Source organism: Lepisma saccharinum, chromosome 29, assembly GCF_977018435.1.
Source record: "Lepisma saccharinum chromosome 29, izLepSacc3.1, whole genome shotgun sequence".
Taxonomy (NCBI): domain Eukaryota; kingdom Metazoa; phylum Arthropoda; class Insecta; order Zygentoma; family Lepismatidae; genus Lepisma; species Lepisma saccharinum.
Window position 1 is genome coordinate 38,668,646 of NC_139257.1, and position 21,577 is coordinate 38,690,222.

A 21,577-nucleotide genomic window follows, 5' to 3' on the forward strand; every position below is an offset into this window, starting at 1 on the left:
CATATTTTTGGCTTTACTGGGAATATTTCTGCATTTTTCTGACATATTTGTAATTTTTATGACATATTTTCAAATTTATATGACATAATTACATACATATTTTACAGTTTTATAGGACATAAAGTCCCGGGCCCTACTTATAAAATATGAGTGGCAATTTTCTTATAATTTCATCAGCCTTGTTGTGAAAAATTGGTCTTTTTTTTTTTTTTTTTTTTATTTCCCTGTAACCCAGTGCTTTATGGGTTATATTTTTTGTTGTTAATAAGAGTAGAGTAGTGTCCCCGGTTCGCCAACCGAAAATGAGGCTCGGTGAGGCTCGCAGTGTTGCCAACTCCTCACTCGAAAAAATCACCAAGGTTTTTATCTCGGTCTAACCTAATTTAAAGCAAAAAGCTGGCAATACTGCGAATCTCACCGAGCCTCATTTTCTTGCAGTGTTGCCAGCTCGAGCGAGGCGTAGCCTTTTACGGTGTATGTTAACGGTTTGCTCTCGTAAGGCATGAGCCTCATTTTCTTGCAGTGTTGCCAGCTCACCCCAAGAATATTTCACCATGTGATATTTTACAAGCGAAGCTAACCTACAAATGGGAGTTGGCAACACTGGCAACATCAATTGCGGTTTAGTGTTGCTAACTCACCTCAAGAATATTTCACCATGTGATATTTTACAGGCGAAGCTAACTTACAGAGTAGAGCAGTGGCACCGGTTCCACGCCCGAAAATGAGGTATAGTGAGGTACACAGTGTTGCTAACTCCTCACTTGAAAAAATCACCAAGGTTTTTGTTTTTGGGTCTAACCTAACCTCAAGCAAGGAGCTGGCAATACTGCTTGAGGCTTTTCTCGCAGTGTGGCCAACTCACCCCAAGAAAATTTCACCATGTGATATTTCACAGGCGAAGCTAACCTACAAATGGGAGTTGGTAACACTGATTAGTGGAGGTAGCCGGGTTCACCAGCATCAATTGGCGATCAGTGTTGCCAACTCACCTTAAGAATATTTCACCATGTGATATTTTACAGGCGAAGCTAACCTACGAATAAGAGTTAGCAATACTGATTAGTGTAATCAGCTTAGTTGAGCGCCATCAATTGGCGATCAGTGTGGCCAACTCACCCCAAGAATATTTCACCATATGATATTTTACAAGCAAAGATAACCTACAAATGGGAGTTGGCAACACTGACTAGTGGAGGTGCACGGGTTGAGTGCCATCAATTGATGTTGCCAGTGTTGCCAACTCACCTCAAGAATATTTCACCATGTGATATTTTACAGGCGAAGCTAACCTACAAATAGAAGTTGACAACACTGGTAACATCAATTGCGGTTTAGTGTTGCTAACTCACCTGAAGAATATTTCACCATGTGATATTTTACAGGCGAAGCTAACCTACAAATAGAAGTTGACAACACTGGTAACATCAATTGCGGTTTAGTGTTGCCAAATCACCTGAAGAATATTTCACCATGTGATATTTTACAGGCGAAGCTAACCTACAAATAGAAGTTGACAACACTGGTAACATCAATTGCGGTTTTAATGTTGCCAACTTACCTGAAGAATATTTCATCATGTGATATTTTACAGGCGAAGCTAACCTACGAATGGGCAACACTGACTAATAGAAGTGGCCGGGGTTGCGTCCGAATCAGCAGCAGATGTCACCTAGAGCGCTGTTCCATCCGGGACTCAGCCAATCTCTGTTGTCCGAATTTGCGGTAGACGTGGAGTCGGAGGGAAGAGCAGAGAGGCGCGACAGATGCACGCTTGAACTCGCTGTGACGCTGCGCTTGGCAGCCATATTCTAACTTTCACTTTGTACAGACAACATTTACTGATTAGAGGATGTAAAACTCAGTTATATTTTAATATTTTATCGATAATGAATGCAGAAAACGTAAATGATGAAATAGCGTGTTATATTTTTAATGTGAGTAGTTAGGTGGAAATCATTGTCATGTTTGTTTGCGCCCCAGAGCGTGGTGGGTGAAGTTCGGGCTGACACCTGGCGGGAAAAGTGACAGCCGTACTACAAGGGGACATGCAGATTCGGACGACTTGGACGCGACTTCGAGTGCACGCGAGAGCAACGGGAGAGAACGGGATGGAGCGCTTGCCAATCCGGACACGGCTTTTGTAAACCTCTCTCGGGAACGATGTGCCACACACGCGCGCGCGCGCCTATCGGTAGATTACGTTTCGCGTATTTATTCGTTGTGCTGGCACAGCGTGATGAGTAAATAATGCATTTTCTCATTTTTGAAGTACGAATGCACTTTATCGTAATCTTCCAAGTCCCGGGGACACTAATGTTTGTATATCGTGACTTTTGTAAACCTCTCTCGGGAACGATGTGCCACACACACACACGTGCACGCGCTGGCGCCTCTTATTATTTCTGTATTATGGCGCAAACACATCTAGAAAAACTACAATTTTGCTCCCTCTCCTCTCTGCGTGTGCTATCAACAATACGTAAGCCTTGGGACGACGAAAATTACACAACGGTGAGCCTCGTCAATACACCTACCCCGCAACATCTGGAGCGTGCAAATACATAAATAGCGGGTCGCTTGGGTGTATACAATTTGTTTTATTTATATTTTGTTTCAAAGCAAGCGAGATAACCGGAGCATGCAGGCACACAACAGCGAGCTGGGATGGAAGATCATCAGCATATCCGGAGCGTGCAGGTACATAATAGCGAGCTGCTTGGGCGTTAGCGTGGCTTCGCCGGATGCAATACACACGATGCTTAGGTTACAACAGGTTGTTAACATTAGCTTTGGGGAAGAATATTCTAGAGAAGATTGTCTCAGAATATTTTCATAGTTTCACACTTCTATTAAATTGGTAGAAAAAATATATTAGTGGGCAATAAAATCTGAAGAAGATTTGTGTCTAGCAAAAAATAAGCTAAATAGAATTACACATGCATACAATATTTATTTTTTTCTATCTACAATCATATTTTTCTTATATATTTTTTCAATTTTTTTATAGGGTTGATTAAAGCACATATTTGAAGAAGACAACGCTCTACCACCAACCGATCACATATAAATAAACATACCCAAAAAAATGCGCTCCATGAAAAGTTGCCCTGTGTGCAAAACAGCCATATCAAGCAAAAATTTTGCAAGACATTGTCGCACCTGCGTGCCAAGCAAGCATTTGGCTGCCACCGAACTGTGTTCCGGATGCAATAAATACATTACAATTGCGTATGTCAAGAAGCATAAGCTTACTTGTCTAAGCAAAAATACATCTGGGGCTCAACCGTCGACCAGCTCAACCAAGAGGAAGGCAGAAGCAGCCTCCATCAATGCACCACCTGCTAAACGCGTCAAGCCTGCGATAAAAGCAGACCGGTCTGCTTTCGGTGGAATATTAGGAGATTACGTTCAATTGTCGGATGGCTCTTGCGATGTTCGTAGCTTTTTAGAGGAGAAGCGAGCAGAAATAGTTTCTATTTTTAGTAATGCACTGGCTACGCACTCCTCCACTAAATTCTACGCATCGCTTCGTTGCTGGTACAAGAAGCCTTCTGATGAAATTTACAGCTTCTGCCACAACACCAAGGCGAAGACGCTGCATCTGGCGGATGTCGACAACCTCGAGGACATCTACAACAAGTTTGTCGAGGAGCTGGTGGCAAAGCAAGAAGAACATCAAGCCAAGGGCTCGGGGGGTTCGCTGTGTGGTGAGCCTCACGAACTGCGCGTCAAACTTTCAAAGTTTGTGCCTCTCTCCGCCTCCAGCTACGCCCCCTTACCAGAAGCAATTGCGGAAAAGATGGCCATCCTGAATATTCAGAACAGAGACGCCAAGTGCTTTCTCTGGTCGGTGCTTGCAGCGTTGCACCCTGTTCACTGGAAAAAACAACCACACCGAGTTAACCACTACCTACCCTACGAGCCAGAGCTGGAAGATGCCATTGCTGGGATCAACTACCCGGTGGAGGTCTCGGATATTCGCAAGTTCGAGGCCCGTACACACAACCCTCGGTTGGCCATCAACGTTTATGGCCTCACCGAAAACAAAAATGTGGTTTTCCCTATCCGGGTGAGCAACGTAGACGACGATAGTGCGCAGGAAATTCATCTTCTGCTCATCAAGGACGAGACCCACCACCATTACACCCTCATTCGCTCGCTCTCTCGGCTTGTTTCAAGCCAGCTGAGCAAAGACGAACACCACATAGAAGTTTGTCCCAGGTGCTTGTCTATATTTCGTAATCGAGAACGGCAGGATTACCAGCGCATCAGAGGTCGCAACATCGCTGCCGAGAAGCTCGCTCGCCACAAGCTCTACTGCAAAGCCAACGAACCTGGGTTGGCAGACTTGCCCAAACCTGGTGCCGTGGAGTGTTTCCACATGTACGGTGCCATGGTGGAGCACCCCGCTATCATCATCGCGGATTTCGAGGCTTTCCTCAAACCCCTGTCCACTTGCGATCCCGACCCCGAAGTTTCCTCCACCACCCCTTACCAACTCCACGAGGCATCCAGTTTCGCATACGTTGTGGTGCGACGAGATCAACACATCGCGCCCGAGCCCTACGTGTACCGTGGTCCCGACGCAGCCAAACACTTCCTCGAGAGGATGGTTGTGGAAGCCAACAAGATAGGGAAGGTGCTGTTGACCCCCAAGTCTATGCTCCCACTGTCCCCCGATGATCAACGTAGACACGACGAGGCCATCACTTGCCCTGTTTGCGTCGAGGAGTACACCGCCAACAACCGTAAAGTCCATCACCACGATCACTTTAGCGGTAGGTACGTTGGTCCTTGGTGCAACAGATGTAACCTTAAGGCCCAGGACCCACGCTTCATCCCTGTGTTTTTTCACAATGGCTCGGGATACGACTTCCACCACCTGATCAAGCATCTTGGGTACGACAATGCAAGAATCAACGTCCTGGCACAAAACGAGGAGCGTTACATCAGTGTGAGCAAGTTGGTTCGAATCCCAGCATCCGACTCTACCGTCGAACTTCGCTTCCTCGACTCCCTGAGGTTCCTCCCGGCCAGCCTCGATGCTCTCGCAGGGAAGCTTAGCGACAAGCAAATGCGCATCACCTCTGCGAATTTTCCAAACTTGGACGCCAGTCTCTTCAGGCGTAAGGGGGTCTACCCCTACGAATACGTCACCGACTCTACCAAGTTTGCGGAGACGTCGCTACCTCCCCAGGCAAAGTTCTACAGTCAGTTACGGGGCTCGAACATCACCGACGAAGAATATCATCACGCCCAGTCCATGTGGCGCGAGCTAGGTTGTCGAACTCTCGGAGACTACCACGACGCCTACCTCAGACTTGATGTGACGCTCCTCGCCGACGTGTTCCAGACGTTCCGGGCGACCGCAATGAACATCTACCACCTGGACCCCGCCTACTTCTATAGTCTCCCCGGACTGGCGTGGTCAGCCATGTTTCTGGTGACGAAAATCAAGCTGGAACTTCTTTCGGACGTGGACATGATGCTGTTTGTAGAACGTGCCGTGCGGGGTGGAATGGTTCAGGTGTCGCAACGGCACGCGCGCGCCAACAACCATCACATGGCTACTGGCTACGACTCCACCCAACCGTCGAGCTACATCATGCACACGGACGTGAATAACTTGTACGGGCACTCCATGATGCAGCCACTCCCTTTTAGAGGGTTCGAGTGGACCGATCCCTCCAACTTTGACATCGAAAGCTTCGACGATTCAAAACATGGGTTCTTCGCCGAGGTGGACCTTGAGTTCTCCGAGAAGCTGCAGGATTTGTTCTGCGATCTTCCCCCTGCACCCGAGTTCAAGTGTTCACCCGATTCCAACCAGAAGAAGCTCGTCATGGATTTCGAGCCCAAGAAGAATTACGTCCTGCACTACAAGAATCTCCGGTGGTTGATGCAGCGAGGGGTCACAGTCCACACAGTTCACCGCATCCTCAAGTTCGAGCATTCTCCATGGTTACGTCCATATATCGAGCTCAACACCAAACACCGCACCGCAGCCACGTCCGAGCTTGATAAGGATTTCTTCAAGCTCATGAATAATGCAGTGTTTGGTAAAACCATGGAGAATGTACGGAATCGCGTGGACATAAAATTGGTGACGAGGAAAGAGCGATGTCGTCAGCTTGTTGCAAGTCCATTGTTCAAGTCTCGAACAATCTACAACGAGCAGCTGGCTCTGATTCACATGAGGCAAGGTGTGGTGAAACTCACCAAGCCCATCTACGTTGGAGCCACTGTTCTGGATCTGAGCAAGCTCCACATGTTCGAGACATACTACGACATATTACGTCCACACTACGGCCACAACATCTCGCTTCTCTACACAGACACGGACAGCTTGGTGTACCACGTTCGCACAGCCGACGCATACGGGGATATAGCCACAGTTCCATCTTTGGTTAACCTCTTCGACACCTCGGGCTATCCCCAGCCGAACCAGTACGACATCCTGGCCCGCAACAAGAAGGTGCCTGGCAAACTCAAAGACGAGAAGGACGGAGATGTGATTCTCGAGTTTGCAGGTCTTCGCGCCAAGGCCTATACCATCAAAGCTGAGGGCGGCGTTACCAAGAAGGCCAAGGGTGTTGGCAGACAGGTGGTTCGGGAGCATCTCACATTCGAGGACTTCGTGGATTGCCTCAAAACCAAGTCGTCGGTTTTAAGAGCAGAACAGCGCATCCAGAGCGTCGACCATGTGTTGACCACCAACAAAGTGAGGAAGATTGCCCTGGACGCACGCGACGACAAGAGGTGCGTTCTTCAATGTGGAATCCACACACTGCCGTGGGGGCACTATCGCTTAGCAGAAAGCAAAACCTGCAACATATGCCCATCTTCAACAGAAGATTCATAAAAAATCAAAAAAAAAAATATTTTGTTAGTCATTACAAAAAACACTGACTGTCATTACAAAAAAACTTTGACCGTATTTTAAATAACCAGCATAATATGAATCTCTTTGGTTTCCGAAAACAAACCAACATGGAGACTGTACACCACACGACGACAGATCATGAATTTCTACCTTCCATGTTAACTAAACTCAACGGTCTACTGATTGTTCACCTTAACAGCATTTGGACGAAATTGGATGACGATGTGGGCAAGATGTTTTACGTCTTCAACAACAATTTACATTTTTACAAAATTCCGATCGATGGAAAACTTCAAATCACCGTGAATCCGGAAAACGTAGGCGAAATCAAAATATCTACCGGCAAGAACATTTTTCGAATCAAGCACGACAAGATGCTTTCTAACATTACGTACGATGTTTCCGCAGGAGATTGTTTATACGTCGAACTCCTAGGAGATTACGACAAACTCATTCCTCTCTTCGTTGAATTACGAATCGTCTATCCTATTATAAATAACCGTTAACCAAAATGCCTAACGACATTTTCGGCAACACTAAGCGTGTAGACCACGCAGAAGAGATTCTTATGTTGGACGTCCGAATTAAAAAGTTGAGGAGCGATTTGATCGCTTTGCAGGAGACCTTAAACAAAAGTTTAGAGTCGGAGATCGCTACGCTCCAAACGCAATGTCTCGACCCTATTCTGAAAATCGATTCCGAACTGAAAACGCTCATAAAAAATTATGTCGACGTACCTTCTTACGACAACGTTCAAAATATACAGTTGAGCGTGGATAAGCTTCAAAATGATTTGGCCAAATTGCAGCAATTTCAATCGAAAAATGAAGATTTGGAAAAATTGAAACTCGAAATCGAAGAACGAACTTCGACAATCGAAAAGAATTTCTCTGAACTTCAAACCGTCGTGAAGGATATTGATGTAGAACGCTTGCATGTTGTTGTTTCCAAATTACAAGAAGAATTCGCCGGCACGTTGGAAGAAATTAAATCCAAGTTACAGACTTTGGAAGATACCATGACGAACCTACCATCGTCAGACGAACTGCAAGTCATCAGCAAAAGCGTCGCGAACATAAAAATTCAATTGGAGGCTTATCAAGATTTCGAACACATTCAAACCACCATCGCTACGCTTCAGGCGTCTCTGGAGTTGATCAACGAAGAAATTAAAAATATTCACACTGAAGCCAGTGCGTTGACGAGCATACAAGACACGTTAAGCACGGTTCAGCAGAAGATCGAATATTTAGAAAATTTGAACGTCGAATCGAACCTTGCTCATTTTCATCACGTACTGGACAACATACAGGGTGACTTGGAATCGTTACGGACGAGCGTACCTTCGAGCGAAGATTTGGAAAAATTGAAAACGGCCGTGACGGCACTATCCGATTCGAGCGACATCAAAAATTCATTGAGCGATCTCGAAAGTAGGGTGGCCAATCTCCCCACCTCCAAAGAATTACACGCTTTGAAAAGAAGCATATCACGTATGCTGAAACGACTGGAAACGGAAACGGCGAACGTGGAACAGATTCGAGACGAACTTGCTTCGCTGGTGTCGACGCTGCCCACTTCGCAGAGCGTCGCAGACCTTCACACGCAGTTTACCGAGATGCGAAGCATCGTGAACGATCTTACCGAGAAGAGCTCGAAATTAAATCAAGTCGAGAACCTTCAGAGTATCGTCGTCAACATCAGAGATCAAGTTGGAGTGCTGGAATCCACGCAGGAATCGACGCTGGCCTCTTTCGGTGCCAAATTGCAAGAACTCAACGAAAACTTCAAGCAGTTGAACGTGGAAGTGAAAATCAAACCGTCATTTTCTACAGTAACGGATACCATCGTCGAACATTTGTTGCCCGTACAAAATACACTGGGACAGCTTCACAGCAACCTTGTTAGCGTCGATACTAAATTCGCTAAACTGCATTCTCTGCAAGCCATCGAAATCAACAGCGTACCCAATCAACAGAGAATCTCCACGTTCGTCGAAGGTAACAAACTGTACATGTTACATCCTTATCATCCGTACTACAAGTTTCTCCTCGATGGTACAATTCAGATAAACGAATTTTCGTACTGGTCTCACGGCAGAAAAGCTAGCGTTCCCACCATGACCTTGATATCGAATCGTGGTGTTCAGAAAGCAGGAAACATTCCTCTGGCACGTTGGAACGAAACGCGCAACATATATGAAATACACGAAGACGAAGATCTCACCGTTTTCGACGTGAGTGCCGGCGATAAGCTGATCATTCAAAACACGAGCGAAGTGCCACCCTCTTTGAATCCCATCACGCTGGTGCTTCTCTTCAAACGTAATCTCTAAAAAATGTCTAGGCAGGCCATCGTCGAAGAATTGCATAAACCTGCACGCCGCAACTACGAACGTTTGGCGGTGGTGACCAAGGGCATCGACGACCTCTGGCAAAGTGACCTCGTGGAGATGAGTAGCGGCAATCTAAAAAATGTACATAAATTGAACAAGAGCAACAAGTACCTCCTCACCGTCATAGACACGTTTTCGAAATTCGCATGGGCTCTACCTTTGAAGGCCAAAACAGGAACGTGCGTCACGGAAGCATTCAAGACAATTTTTCACGAAAGCGACAGACGACCACGGTTTTTGCAAACAGACAACGGTAAAGAATTTTACAATGCCGTATTCCAAAAGTTTATTCGGAAACACGACATTCGACATTATTCAACCTTCAGTCACATCAAAGCCAGCATCGTGGAAAGATTTAATCGAACCTTGAAAACACACATGTGGAAACGATTCACGCTTCGAGGAAATTACAAATGGGTCGACATACTGCCGGAACTCGTCGACACCTATAATAATACGGTACACAGAACGATAGGCATGAAGCCAGCTGACGTTACGAAATCTGACGAGCAGCGTTTAATTTCTACAGTTTACTGTCCAAAGTACACTCCCACGACTACCAAGAAATCAAAATTCAAAATTGGAGACCAGGTGAGGATCAGCAAATTCAAACGCACCTTCGAGAAGGGGTTCACAAAAAATTGGAGCACGGAACTTTTTACGGTGGTTCGAGTTTTACCCGGAAACCGACACACGTATATAATAAAAGATAGTAGCGGCGAGATTTTGAAAGGAAGATTTTACGAAGAGGAACTCTCTAAAACAAAACATCCCGACACGTACCTCATCGAGAAAGTATTGCGTAGAAAAGGCGACAAACTGTTTGTCAAATGGCTGGGACTTCCGGAAAAAAGTTGGATCAACGCGAACGAAGTGATCTTGTAAGTACGTGGAACGTGGTGAAACGTCTACCGGATTCGGAAAGTCAAACGAGAAAAAAGAACGGCGAGTTGCTTCCCGACAGCATCCGCTGTCTGATCGTAGGTCCTTCGGGGTGTGGAAAAACAACACTGCTCGTGGACAATTTTCTCCTCGCACCGAATTGGTTAGATTGGAAGAACAGGCACCTCTACGTATTTTCGAAAAGTTTGGAGCAAGCGAAATACCAGCAACTGATGAAACTGTACGATGGTCTGGACATTGCAACGTTCGCTTCGGAAATAAAACCACTCGACGATTGTCGTGAAAATTCAGTTGTTGTGTTCGACGATGTCATCCTGGAAAATCAAAATGAAATTCGCAATTTTTTCACGCAAGGTCGTCACAAAGGAATAGATTGCTTCTTCCTAGCTCAAACATTTTCCAAAATTCCAAAACAGTTAGTACGCGACAACGCTAATTTCATATGTTTGTTTCGTCAAGATCACACCAACCTCAAGCACGCGTACGATGACTACGTAGGCGGAGACATGAACTACAATCAATTTTCGGAACGCTGCTGCTCCCACTGTTGGAACAGTGACGATTTCGGATTCGCGACGATCGACATGACGAGGAAACCCAACGATGGAAAATACAGAAACAAAATCAACGACTTTCTAAACGTTGCAACGTTGTGAGCAACAACGTGTATAAATAACGTTATGGCGAAACGAAAAATCGAAGACGAAAATCTCAAGTTGCGAAACTACCTCGCAAAACGCTTCAAAGGTTGGAAATCCGAGAATCGCGGATTCTACGAAGAGAAGAAACGTCAAGATCAACCTGTGATCGATGCCATCAGCGATCTAGGTAAAGAAATTAAAGGCGTCACAGAACAAAATAAAAATTTGATCAACGAACTCGTACCACTTGCAGCTAAAAGTTACACCGTACCCACGCCTATTTCGAGCATTCCTTCAACGCCGTTCGAACTGAAGGACGTACCGGCACGACATCGAGCCATAAGCAGCACGTCGTCGTCTTTGGATAAAATCGAGTTGGGACCTTTGGCACGAGACTACCTGAGCACGGGCAAGTTCGACAAGGATGAAGTGTTCGGATTGTATCCCACCATGGAAACCAACGAAGGCGGCGGTGTGGTATGGAAGATTGGAAAATCGAAGGTGAGTTTCGAAGGCAACGACATTAAAGTCAATTTAGGCGATAAGAATAGCTGGAACAGGTATCCGGGTACGGTGGGACTGTGGGAACTCGTTGCCAAAAAGCAGCCGAAGGATTACACCGAAGAAGATTACCAGAGTTACAAGGAAATTCTGATCATGACGGACGCCTTGTACCAGAACAACGACGCTACGCAGAATAGGGTGAAATCGAGCAGCGGCGAAAAATACAGGAATCTCATCAAGCCGATATGGAACCAGGTGAAAACAGGCAGCGGCGTCAAACTCTACAACACGTTACCCAAAGAATTCGTTTGGGTGGACGACGTGCGCAAGCTCATAGACAGGTTGTTGGTTATTGCAGGAGAGGAGAATGCAGGCAATCGTAATTTCTACAACGAGAAGGTTGGCATCGTGGACATGATCAGCACAAAACTTTCCAACTTCATCGTAAACGACGACAAGGGCATAGGGTACCTCATTAAAATCATCAACACGCTGCCTCCGAGATTCTGGAACGTGGCCGAAGGAAAGGGTCTCGTGAACGACATCATCAACAAGTTACCTTTCGAGATGCATTTACCTGGCTACCAGTACTGCGGACCAGGTACCAAACTCGAGAAAAGATTGGAGAGAGGAGACAAGGGTGTGAATCTGTTGGACGCCGCATGCAAAGATCACGACATCGCTTACAACACCACTCGCTCCGATCTGGATGCACGTCACGAAGCAGACAGAAAGTTAGAGCACGCAGCTTTCGAAAGATTCGTTAGCAGAGACGCTTCGCTGGGAGAAAGAGTTGCAGCACTGGGCACCACCATCGCCATGAACACGAAACAAAAACTTGGATGGGGTGTGTAGAAATAAAAGAATTTCTCGAACCGTGAAAAAAATTTCTTCGGTATATAAATAACACTACGTAAAAAAAAAAAAAACTCCAATTGTGTTTGCCATTTATAAAATGAGTAAACAATCACTAGACGCCCAAGCATTAAAACAAATGCTAAATTCATCAGTCGAATATGTAAAAATTCAGGAATTAGAAGTGGACAAACCTTACACGATAACTTCCGGTTCAATTGTTTCTACCCAGTATGGCCCCAAGGCGCGTCTGTTGCTCAACGCACAATACAGTCTATTTTTACCAGATCGATACGCTAACATGTTATCCGACGAGAAGCTAGCTATTTTAATCGAGAACAAAACTCAAATCGTGTACAAGGGTACAAAGGAACTTCTTGGTAAGAAAACAAAGCATGTAATAGAATTTGTGTAACGGCTCTGCGCGGAGTATATTCTTGAAAAAAAATTACACGGAACAAAAAAAATTTCAGAACATTTATATATAAATAACATACCAAAAAAAAATTACACAAAACAAAAAAAATCTCAGAACATATATATAAATAACATACCGTGAAGATAGCATATAGAGCATCATCATGAAGCCCAAGGGTGTCGTGTACCAGATACCATACTCCAATCTGAAAAATCTAGGTGCCCTCGATGGGTTACTCACCAAGAAACAACGCGAGAAGAAACGTTCTTGCTTGACGAAAGGACACGGAATGAAATTACTTCTCAGCACACCTCAATTGAGACGCTTGCAGCGTTCGCGAAAACAGCAAAAGATCAGAGGTTTCATATTCAGCATCCCAGCCATCCTGGCAGCATTAGGGGCCGTTGGAAGTTTGGCCGGCGGTAGCGCCGCCATTGCAAAAACCGTCATCGACTCGAAGAAGAACAAGGCAGAATTGGAAGAACAGAAACGTCACAACCTGGCTATGGAGAAGAAGGGGAAAGGTATAACCAAAAAAACAAAAAAAAGCAACCTCGATGCTTTGAAGAAATATAAAAAAAAGAAGAAGCCCTGTCCAACTTCGATATTGAATCTCTGATCGAACTGTTGGGAATAAAAAACTTCAGGGGTGTTTTCATGTCCGATTCTCTACCCTCTGCTGTGAAGAAAAGGGAGTATGGCGTGGTCAACCTGGACAGTTACAAAAATCCTGGTACACATTGGATATGCTACCTCAAAATTGACGATAACAATGCATTTGTTTTCGATTCGTTCGGTGGCACACCACCTGCCAGGTTGGTGAAGTATCTCAGTGTTGCCAACCTCTACTACAATAACAAACGCATCCAGGGTTTCACCGATGTTAACTGTGGCCACCTATGCCTCTCCGTTCTCGCATACATGTCTAAAATAAATAACCCCTCGGTGGAACATTTTCAGAAAGCATTGTGGAATCTTAAACACGATGGGCGTGTTCCATCTCACGAGCGAATCTTCGATCCTGAAACTCACGCTGCACGACGACATCGTCTATCCTAAATCCGTAGCTCTGCGTGCATTCTACAGCATGTACCTCATACCTAACGTCACGCAGCACAATAATAAAATTAGCGTTGGAAACGAACACATCATCGTCACGCCAGGCCAATACAATCTTTCCACTTTGCAAGCTCAATTACCCAAAGGCACGTACCTTTCTCAAAATTCGGTCACGCACAGAGTGGAAATCCTATCGGCGACGGAGACCGTGGACCTGGGCACCATGGGAGAACTTTTAGGTTTCGAGAACAACACCAAACTCGAAGCTGGCATCAAACACACGGCAACCAACATTCCTAAATTTCTAGCCATAGAAACTCTAAACGTTCACTGCAACGTGGCGGAAGGCATGATCACGAAATCCTCGGACGGATTGTTAGGAAGTCACAAGCAGACAGGAATCATAGCCACATTCAAACCTAGTTCCGAATTCATGGAACCGATCATCTACACACCCTCTTCGCCGATCTATTTTCCAGTATGCCGCAACCGCATAGACGACATAGAGTTGGTGGTGACAAACGAGAAAGGAGAGGTGGTGGATTTCGCAGGTGCAACAACCACTGCCATCGTGGAGATCAACGTATAATAAATAACACGCATAGTAAAAATGGAGCAAATCGAAAGTTACGAATTGCAATCTTTCCCTCCCAACCGTCGCACGTTCGCCAATCTCAACGAAGCGAACAGGGAGATCGAATACGACGTGGACGTAGGGGATGGGTTCGTTCATCCTCACAGAGCGGACCTCTACCTTCAATTCGACGTGGTGAAGAAGGAAAGCGGAGACGCGTTTCCGCCCAATGCAAATTTGATACTCGTGGACAACTTCGTGCCTCATCTGTTCTCGCAGGTGGAGGTGAGGAAACACAACACCGTCATCGACAGAATCGATTATCCAGGCATCACGTCGACGGCAGTGGGAACATTGAAATTATCCAAAACAGACGCGGCATACTACCAGGCGGGAGGATTCGAAGCAGGGACGAAAATATCAACAAAAAATCACACAGTACTCTTTCCCATGCGTCTGCTACCGGGATTCTTCTCCGACTACAAAGAGATCATGTGGAAGGGGGGATTGCGCGTCACGTTTCGAAGAGCAGCCAACGACAACGACGCGCTGATGCGATACACCAACTTGAACGCCGACGGCACGCCGATAGCCAACACATTACCCGAAGCAGCCAAGTGCGTCATCCGGAGCATGGAATTGAGAATGCCGATCGTGGAATACGAGACGAACTACGCCCTCAAGTACAAAGCAGAGATCTTGAAGAATCCGCAGGTGCCGATTCACTTTCACGGTTACCAGTGCGTGCAGAAGATGGCGTCGGGAAGTCACATGGAATTCGACGTGACGACGCAGTTCAACAACATACAGTTCGACATGCCAGATTTCGTCGTAGTGTTCTTTCAAACCGGGCGCGATAACAACCAGGAAAAAGATTCCAGCAAATTCGACGACTGCAAGATCAAAAACATTTATCTCAAAAATGGACGCAACGAAGTGTTCCCGCGCGAGAATTACAACCTCGACATGACCAAAGACGATTATCTCAAACTTTACGAAGCTTACACGGCTTTCAAACGCGTGACCGAGGGAAGCATGGACATGTACTACACCCCCAGCGAATTCAAAATCCGCAGGCCGATGTTCGTCATCAACACATCTAAGAGAAAGCAGGTGGTGGTCAACGATCGAACCAACATCAAGATCGTCTGCGAGTTCAACAGTCCGTTGCCCGAGGACACCGTATGCAGTGTGATCCTGGTCGCCGAGAAGTCCTTCGTCCACGACGTGAAGAACGAGAGGGTCACAGAGCAGTTTTAACATGTTTAACATCTTTTTTCTTGCACAAATAATAAGAGGCGCCAGCGCGTGCACGTGTGTGTGTGTGGCACATCGTTCCCGAGAGAGGTTTACAAAAGTCACGATATACAAACATTAGTGCCCCCGGCACTTGGAAGATTACGATAAAGTGCATTCGTACTTCAAAAATGAGAAAATGCATTATTTACTCATCACGCTGTGCCAGCACAACAAATAAATACGCGAAACATAATCTACCGATAGGCGCGCGCGCGCGTGTGTGGCACATCGTTCCCGAGAGAGGTTTACAAAAGCCGTGTCCGGATTGGCAAGCGCTCCATCCCGTTCTCCCCCGTTGCTCTCGCGTGCACTCGAAGTCGCGTCCAAGTCGTCCGAATCTGCATGTCCCCTTGTAGTACGCCTGTCACTTTTCCCGCCAGGTGTCAGCCCGAACTTCACCCACCGCACTCTGGGGCGCAAACAAACATGACAATGATTTCCACCTAACTACTCACATTAAAAATATAACACGCTATTTCATCATTTACGTTTTCTGCATTCATTATCGATAAAATATTAAAATATAACTGAGTTTTACATCCTCTAATCAGTAAATGTTGTCTGTACAAAGTGAAAGTTAGAATATGGCTGCCAAGCGCAGCGTCACAGCGAGTTCAAGCGTGCATCTGTCGCGCCTCTCTGCTCTTCCCTCCGACTCCACGTCTACCGCAAATTCGGACAACAGAGATTGGCTGAGTCCCGGATGGAACAGCGCTCTAGGTGACATCTGCTGCTGATTCGGACGCAACCCCGGCCACTTCTATTAGTCAGTGTTGCCCATTCGTAGGTTAGCTTCGCCTGTAAAATATCACATGATGAAATATTCTTCAGGTAAGTTGGCAACATTAAAACCGCAATTGATGTTACCAGTGTTGTCAACTTCTATTTGTAGGTTAGCTTCGCCTGTAAAATATCACATGGTGAAATATTCTTCAGGTGATTTGGCAACACTAAACCGCAATTGATGTTACCAGTGTTGTCAACTTCTATTTGTAGGTTAGCTTCGCCTGTAAAATATCACATGGTGAAATATTCTTCAGGTGAGTTAGCAACACTAAACCGCAATTGATGTTACCAGTGTTGTCAACTTCTATTTGTAGGTTAGCTTCGCCTGTAAAATATCACATGGTGAAATATTCTTGAGGTGAGTTGGCAACACTGGCAACATCAATTGATGGCACTCAACCCGTGCACCTCCACTAGTCAGTGTTGCCAACTCCCATTTGTAGGTTATCTTTGCTTGTAAAATATCATATGGTGAAATATTCTTGGGGTGAGTTGGCCACACTGATCGCCAATTGATGGCGCTCAACTAAGCTGATTACACTAATCAGTATTGCTAACTCTTATTCGTAGGTTAGCTTCGCCTGTAAAATATCACATGGTGAAATATTCTTAAGGTGAGTTGGCAACACTGATCGCCAATTGATGCTGGTGAACCCGGCTACCTCCACGAATCAGTGTTACCAACTCCCATTTGTAGGTTAGCTTCGCCTGTGAAATATCACATGGTGAAATTTTTCTTGGGGTGAGTTGGCCACACTGCGAGAAAAGCCTCAAGCAGTATTGCCAGCTCCTTGCTTGAGGTTAGGTTAGACCCAAAAACAAAAACCTTGGTGATTTTTTCAAGTGAGGAGTTAGCAACACTGTGTACCTCACTATACCTCATTTTCGGGCGTGGAACCGGTGCCACTGCTCTACTCTGTAAGTTAGCTTCGCCTGTAAAATATCACATGGTGAAATATTCTTGAGGTGAGTTAGCAACACTAAACCGCAATTGATGTTGCCAGTGTTGCCAACTCCCATTTGTAGGTTAGCTTCGCTTGTAAAATATCACATGGTGAAATATTCTTGGGGTGAGCTGGCAACACTGCAAGAAAATGAGGCTCATGCCTTACGAGAGCAAACCGTTAACATACACCGTAAAAGGCTACGCCTCGCTCGAGCTGGCAACACTGCAAGAAAATGAGGCTCGGTGAGATTCGCAGTATTGCCAGCTTTTTGCTTTAAATTAGGTTAGACCGAGATAAAAACCTTGGTGATTTTTTCGAGTGAGGAGTTGGCAACACTGCGAGCCTCACCGAGCCTCATTTTCGGTTGGCGAACCGGGGACACTACTCTACTAATAAGACATTTTATTTTCCGCCTATTTGTTCATCCTCTTTTCTCCAAGTTGCACTGGAACAAAAACTTCGCTTGCTTTCAAGATATCAAGAAGTGGTGCTCGGGAAGTTATGCCTCATTGCTCCCCCTGGAAAAATTCTCCGGATGTCCATGCCTTCACTTGACCAAGCTATCCTTTGAAATTTCCAAACATGCTGCTGTACTAGAATCAAGCGAAAATCAAGAAGTCACTAGTATTCCAGTTTCATCGACATGTTATCATAGATGCATACTAAAAATTGATTGGCAATTGATGTAGTTGCTAAAGGTTGCATGCATGTTTCATGTTTTCTTTGTCACCATCGCACCCCCTAAATTTCATTCTGCACCCCTAGATGATTTGTAAAATCCTTTGTATTCTGGGATTGTCTAAAATTCTATATGTACAGTGTGAAGAATTGGAGTACGCTCCACATCCGCACTAGGTATAGACCAACATTACATCCCCCATGTACTCCAGAACCTGCAATTCCACCTACAGATCTGTGTGGGACTTTTCTAGACACCTTGTAGTTTGTAGATTTCTTCAATAATTAATCCAAAAATATCTTTGTACTTCAGTAATATTTAGTAGGAGTGGAAGAGATTAATTTTTGTTTATAATCATTTTATTAGTACAGTTGGGGATAATTGTACCAATCTGACAAATCTATAAATAGCCAGTAATTTAGTTGTTGTTTTTTTTTAAAAAAAAAGAAAGTATTAGAATTTCAATATTTAAGGTTTAATTAGAATACATACGCGAGTACTAAAATTATTTCCGCAAACCTTACTTGTAAATATTCAACTGAATTTCGGTGGCCTCTGCCATCATCCACTTGGGAAACTCGAGACTTCACGTGAAGGATCTAGTTTCCCAAGTGGATGGTGGCAGAGGCGTCCGAAATCAAATCGAAGATTTACAAGTAAGTTTTGCAGAAATCATTTTAGTACTCGCATATGTATTCTAATTATCAACCGCGTTTTTTAATTCCCTTTAACATGAATTAATGTTTAAATTGAATATTACTTCCACTGTCTCTGTGGCAGAGTGGCCAACATATGCTATGAAACCAGAGATGAGGTCTCAGGTTGATTAAGGCATGATTGTATCATTATCTTCATTCCATGATTTATTTCTCCCCAATGACATAGTGGTAACGTCATCACTAGGACTCAGAAGGTGAAGACCTTATAATAGCCAAAAAAAAGACCTATAAAAATACCTAAAAATATTAAAAAAAGGGACATAAAAACTGAAAAAAGGATGTATAAATGTGATCCAAATTAATTAATAACTTCAGTTTTAATTACATATTTAATGAATTTAAAAAATACAAAATTCTGGTGGTATGGAAAACACAGTGCGAAAAAACTGAAAACTTCAAAACAAGAGAAAGTTGCCACTTACAGCGCCACCTTCCAGACAAAATATGGTTAAAGGACCTTGTACCTTACCTGCTTCAGTCGTCCAAAAATATATATATTTTTTTTATTTCTTTACTACAGATAGGATGTTTAAGAGATGATGAAATGATGATGATTCGAATTGAGAATGAAGATGAAGTTGCAACAAAAAAGCCGTTAAGACCTTTAAAAAAGGCTAAAAAAGGACCAATAAGCCAAAAAACGCCGAAAAAGGCAAAAAAGGACAAATAAAACCCACCTTTTTCTGGCCTACAATGACCCAAAATGAACATATATTATGTTCCACGTCTTCGGACAATAGGGGAAAAAAAGGATTTTTCCTCAACTTCCGAGCCCTAGACATCATCTTGTAATCAAGGGGTCCCAGGTTTGATACCTGGTCGAGGCATATAGTGGTTTGGTTCCCACTTTAAACTGTATCCCGATTAGCCAATCTGTGCATAAAGTGGACTAAAATCAACAAATCAATGAAACATGATTAATTTTATTAGTTCATTCATCATCATTGTTGTAATAACCAAAGATGTACAGAGTGGTCCCAAAGTGGGCATACTCCTTTGTTTTCTATGCTACAGTGGTTGTTGTTGTTATAGTGATGTGATCACATACCTCATAGTTCTCTTATCCAGGACATCGGTATGCGGACCATCATGATCGTAGCACAGCTGAATTCTGCACCATGTCCTGGCAGATGTTTTGCGGAGATATTCCGGCGTCACGCCCTATCAGCATCAGAGAGTTCATTAACGTGACGGTACGGCTTGCACTTTAAACCACGTTTGATGTGTTTCATCATGGTCGAACAATTGCAAATCAACAACATTTCAATATACTTTCTGACGAAAACCCAGGGGTATGCCCACTTTGTGGCCACCCTGTAGATATAAAAATAATTGAAATAAAGAATAATGTTTCTACATATTATTTCTCTTTTAATCTACGGTTGTTACAAGCATAAAAACACAGTTTTTGTTGTGATGTTTTAGGCGAACACATGCTCTCTTCATCAGACATTGAAGAAATTAAATAATGAGAATGGTTACATACACGTGGGTAAGCCACCATCTTTAAAATTTAATGTAATGGAAGACATCAAGAATCTCTGCAAAAAGACTATGATCTTGAATTGCCTGATGATATTTAGGATTTATAATTAGAAAATGTGATAAAAAAAATTATCTTAAATAATAATAAAACAGACTGCTTGTTTTATAGTTAAGTTGCTGTGTTAAAACAATGTAACATTGACAACATCCATTGTACAGTGGTATCCATGACTATTACAGTGGTATCCATGAGTATTACCATGCAAATTGTCATAGTGTGTTTTTAAGCAATGGATTTTTATGTATGCTGGTGCAGAAGTTGTCAACAGCTTGTTTTGAGTTTTCTTTTAATTCTTGAAGCTCTTATTGGGTCAAATAAAGTGCATGAACATGGTGATGGACAATTTGTATGGTAATACTCATAGATCCCACTGTACAACTGCTTATTTTTTACCATTTTTTTTATCATTGTTTTAACTGTTTCTTTAATCAAACTAAAAATAAATGGCTGATGTGTTCTCCTAAAATGTCACAACCAAATCTCTGTTTTTACGTTTGTAACAACTGTAGCTTACAAGAGAAATTATTTTACAATGCAAGAAATGCTATCCAAGATAAATGTTTCTATGTTTTGCATGTGACAAAAATATATTTCTTTGTATATTGTTTTTTCGTTGATGACTAACGAAAATGCATTTTTTCTCCTTAGTGTCAATATAGATCCAACAGTAAGGCACACTTTCTGGACCCAGACTATAGGTGGAATATTCACATACCTTCCCCTTTATGCTGTAAATCAAGCACAGGTTCAACGATTGCTAACTGTAAGGTAGGTGTATTGGATTAAAGTGTTACTATTTTGTAATGCCGGAGCCCACCCAGCATCGAATAACATGGGTACCTGGGGGAAACCCTGGGGGGTAAAGGCAGTCAGGGGCGTGATGCTGATCACATCACCCCACTCACGACTGGATCAAGAAAGTGTGGGGCGTTACCCCCCACCCCCTATATGCCTTCATGGCATGGTTCTATGCACAGGGGAGCACTTTACTTTTTTTTTTACTTTATACTGAATTATACAGTGCATTTGTTTTGGTTCTGGGCCAAGATAGCGCATGAACAACTTTGAACAACTCTTATAACATAGGTTAGTACTCATTATGCAATATAAATATAATTGCCTACATGCTAAAGATATGTGTGTAAATAAGCGAGCCATTACAGAATGAAAATGCCGGCATCTGCGCCATGTCACGTGCTATCTCGGCCCAGAGCCAAGACGAACGCACTGTATTTTTTTTATATTCGTCTATAACAAAGTTGGGAAGTAACAGAATGTGAGTAATGGGTTACTTGGTAACATATTACTTTTTTGGTACTTATACAAAATTACATGAGTATTTATAGCATTATTTTGTTATTTTACG

The 21,577-nt window shown here is 43.9% G+C and overlaps 1 protein-coding gene across 3 annotated transcripts in view; it reads left to right on the top strand.

The window, feature by feature from the left end:
- Window positions 1-21,577, top strand: part of LOC145981355 (putative sodium-dependent multivitamin transporter) — a 133,250-nt gene that overhangs the window by 82,809 nt on the left and 28,864 nt on the right. For all 3 annotated transcript variants that reach the window (XM_083114584.1, XM_083114585.1, XM_083114582.1), the window contains exon 6: window positions 20,860-20,979. In XM_083114584.1, the coding sequence (XP_082970710.1) occupies window positions 20,860-20,979 (120 nt within the window). The remainder of the gene's footprint in view (window positions 1-20,859; window positions 20,980-21,577) is intronic.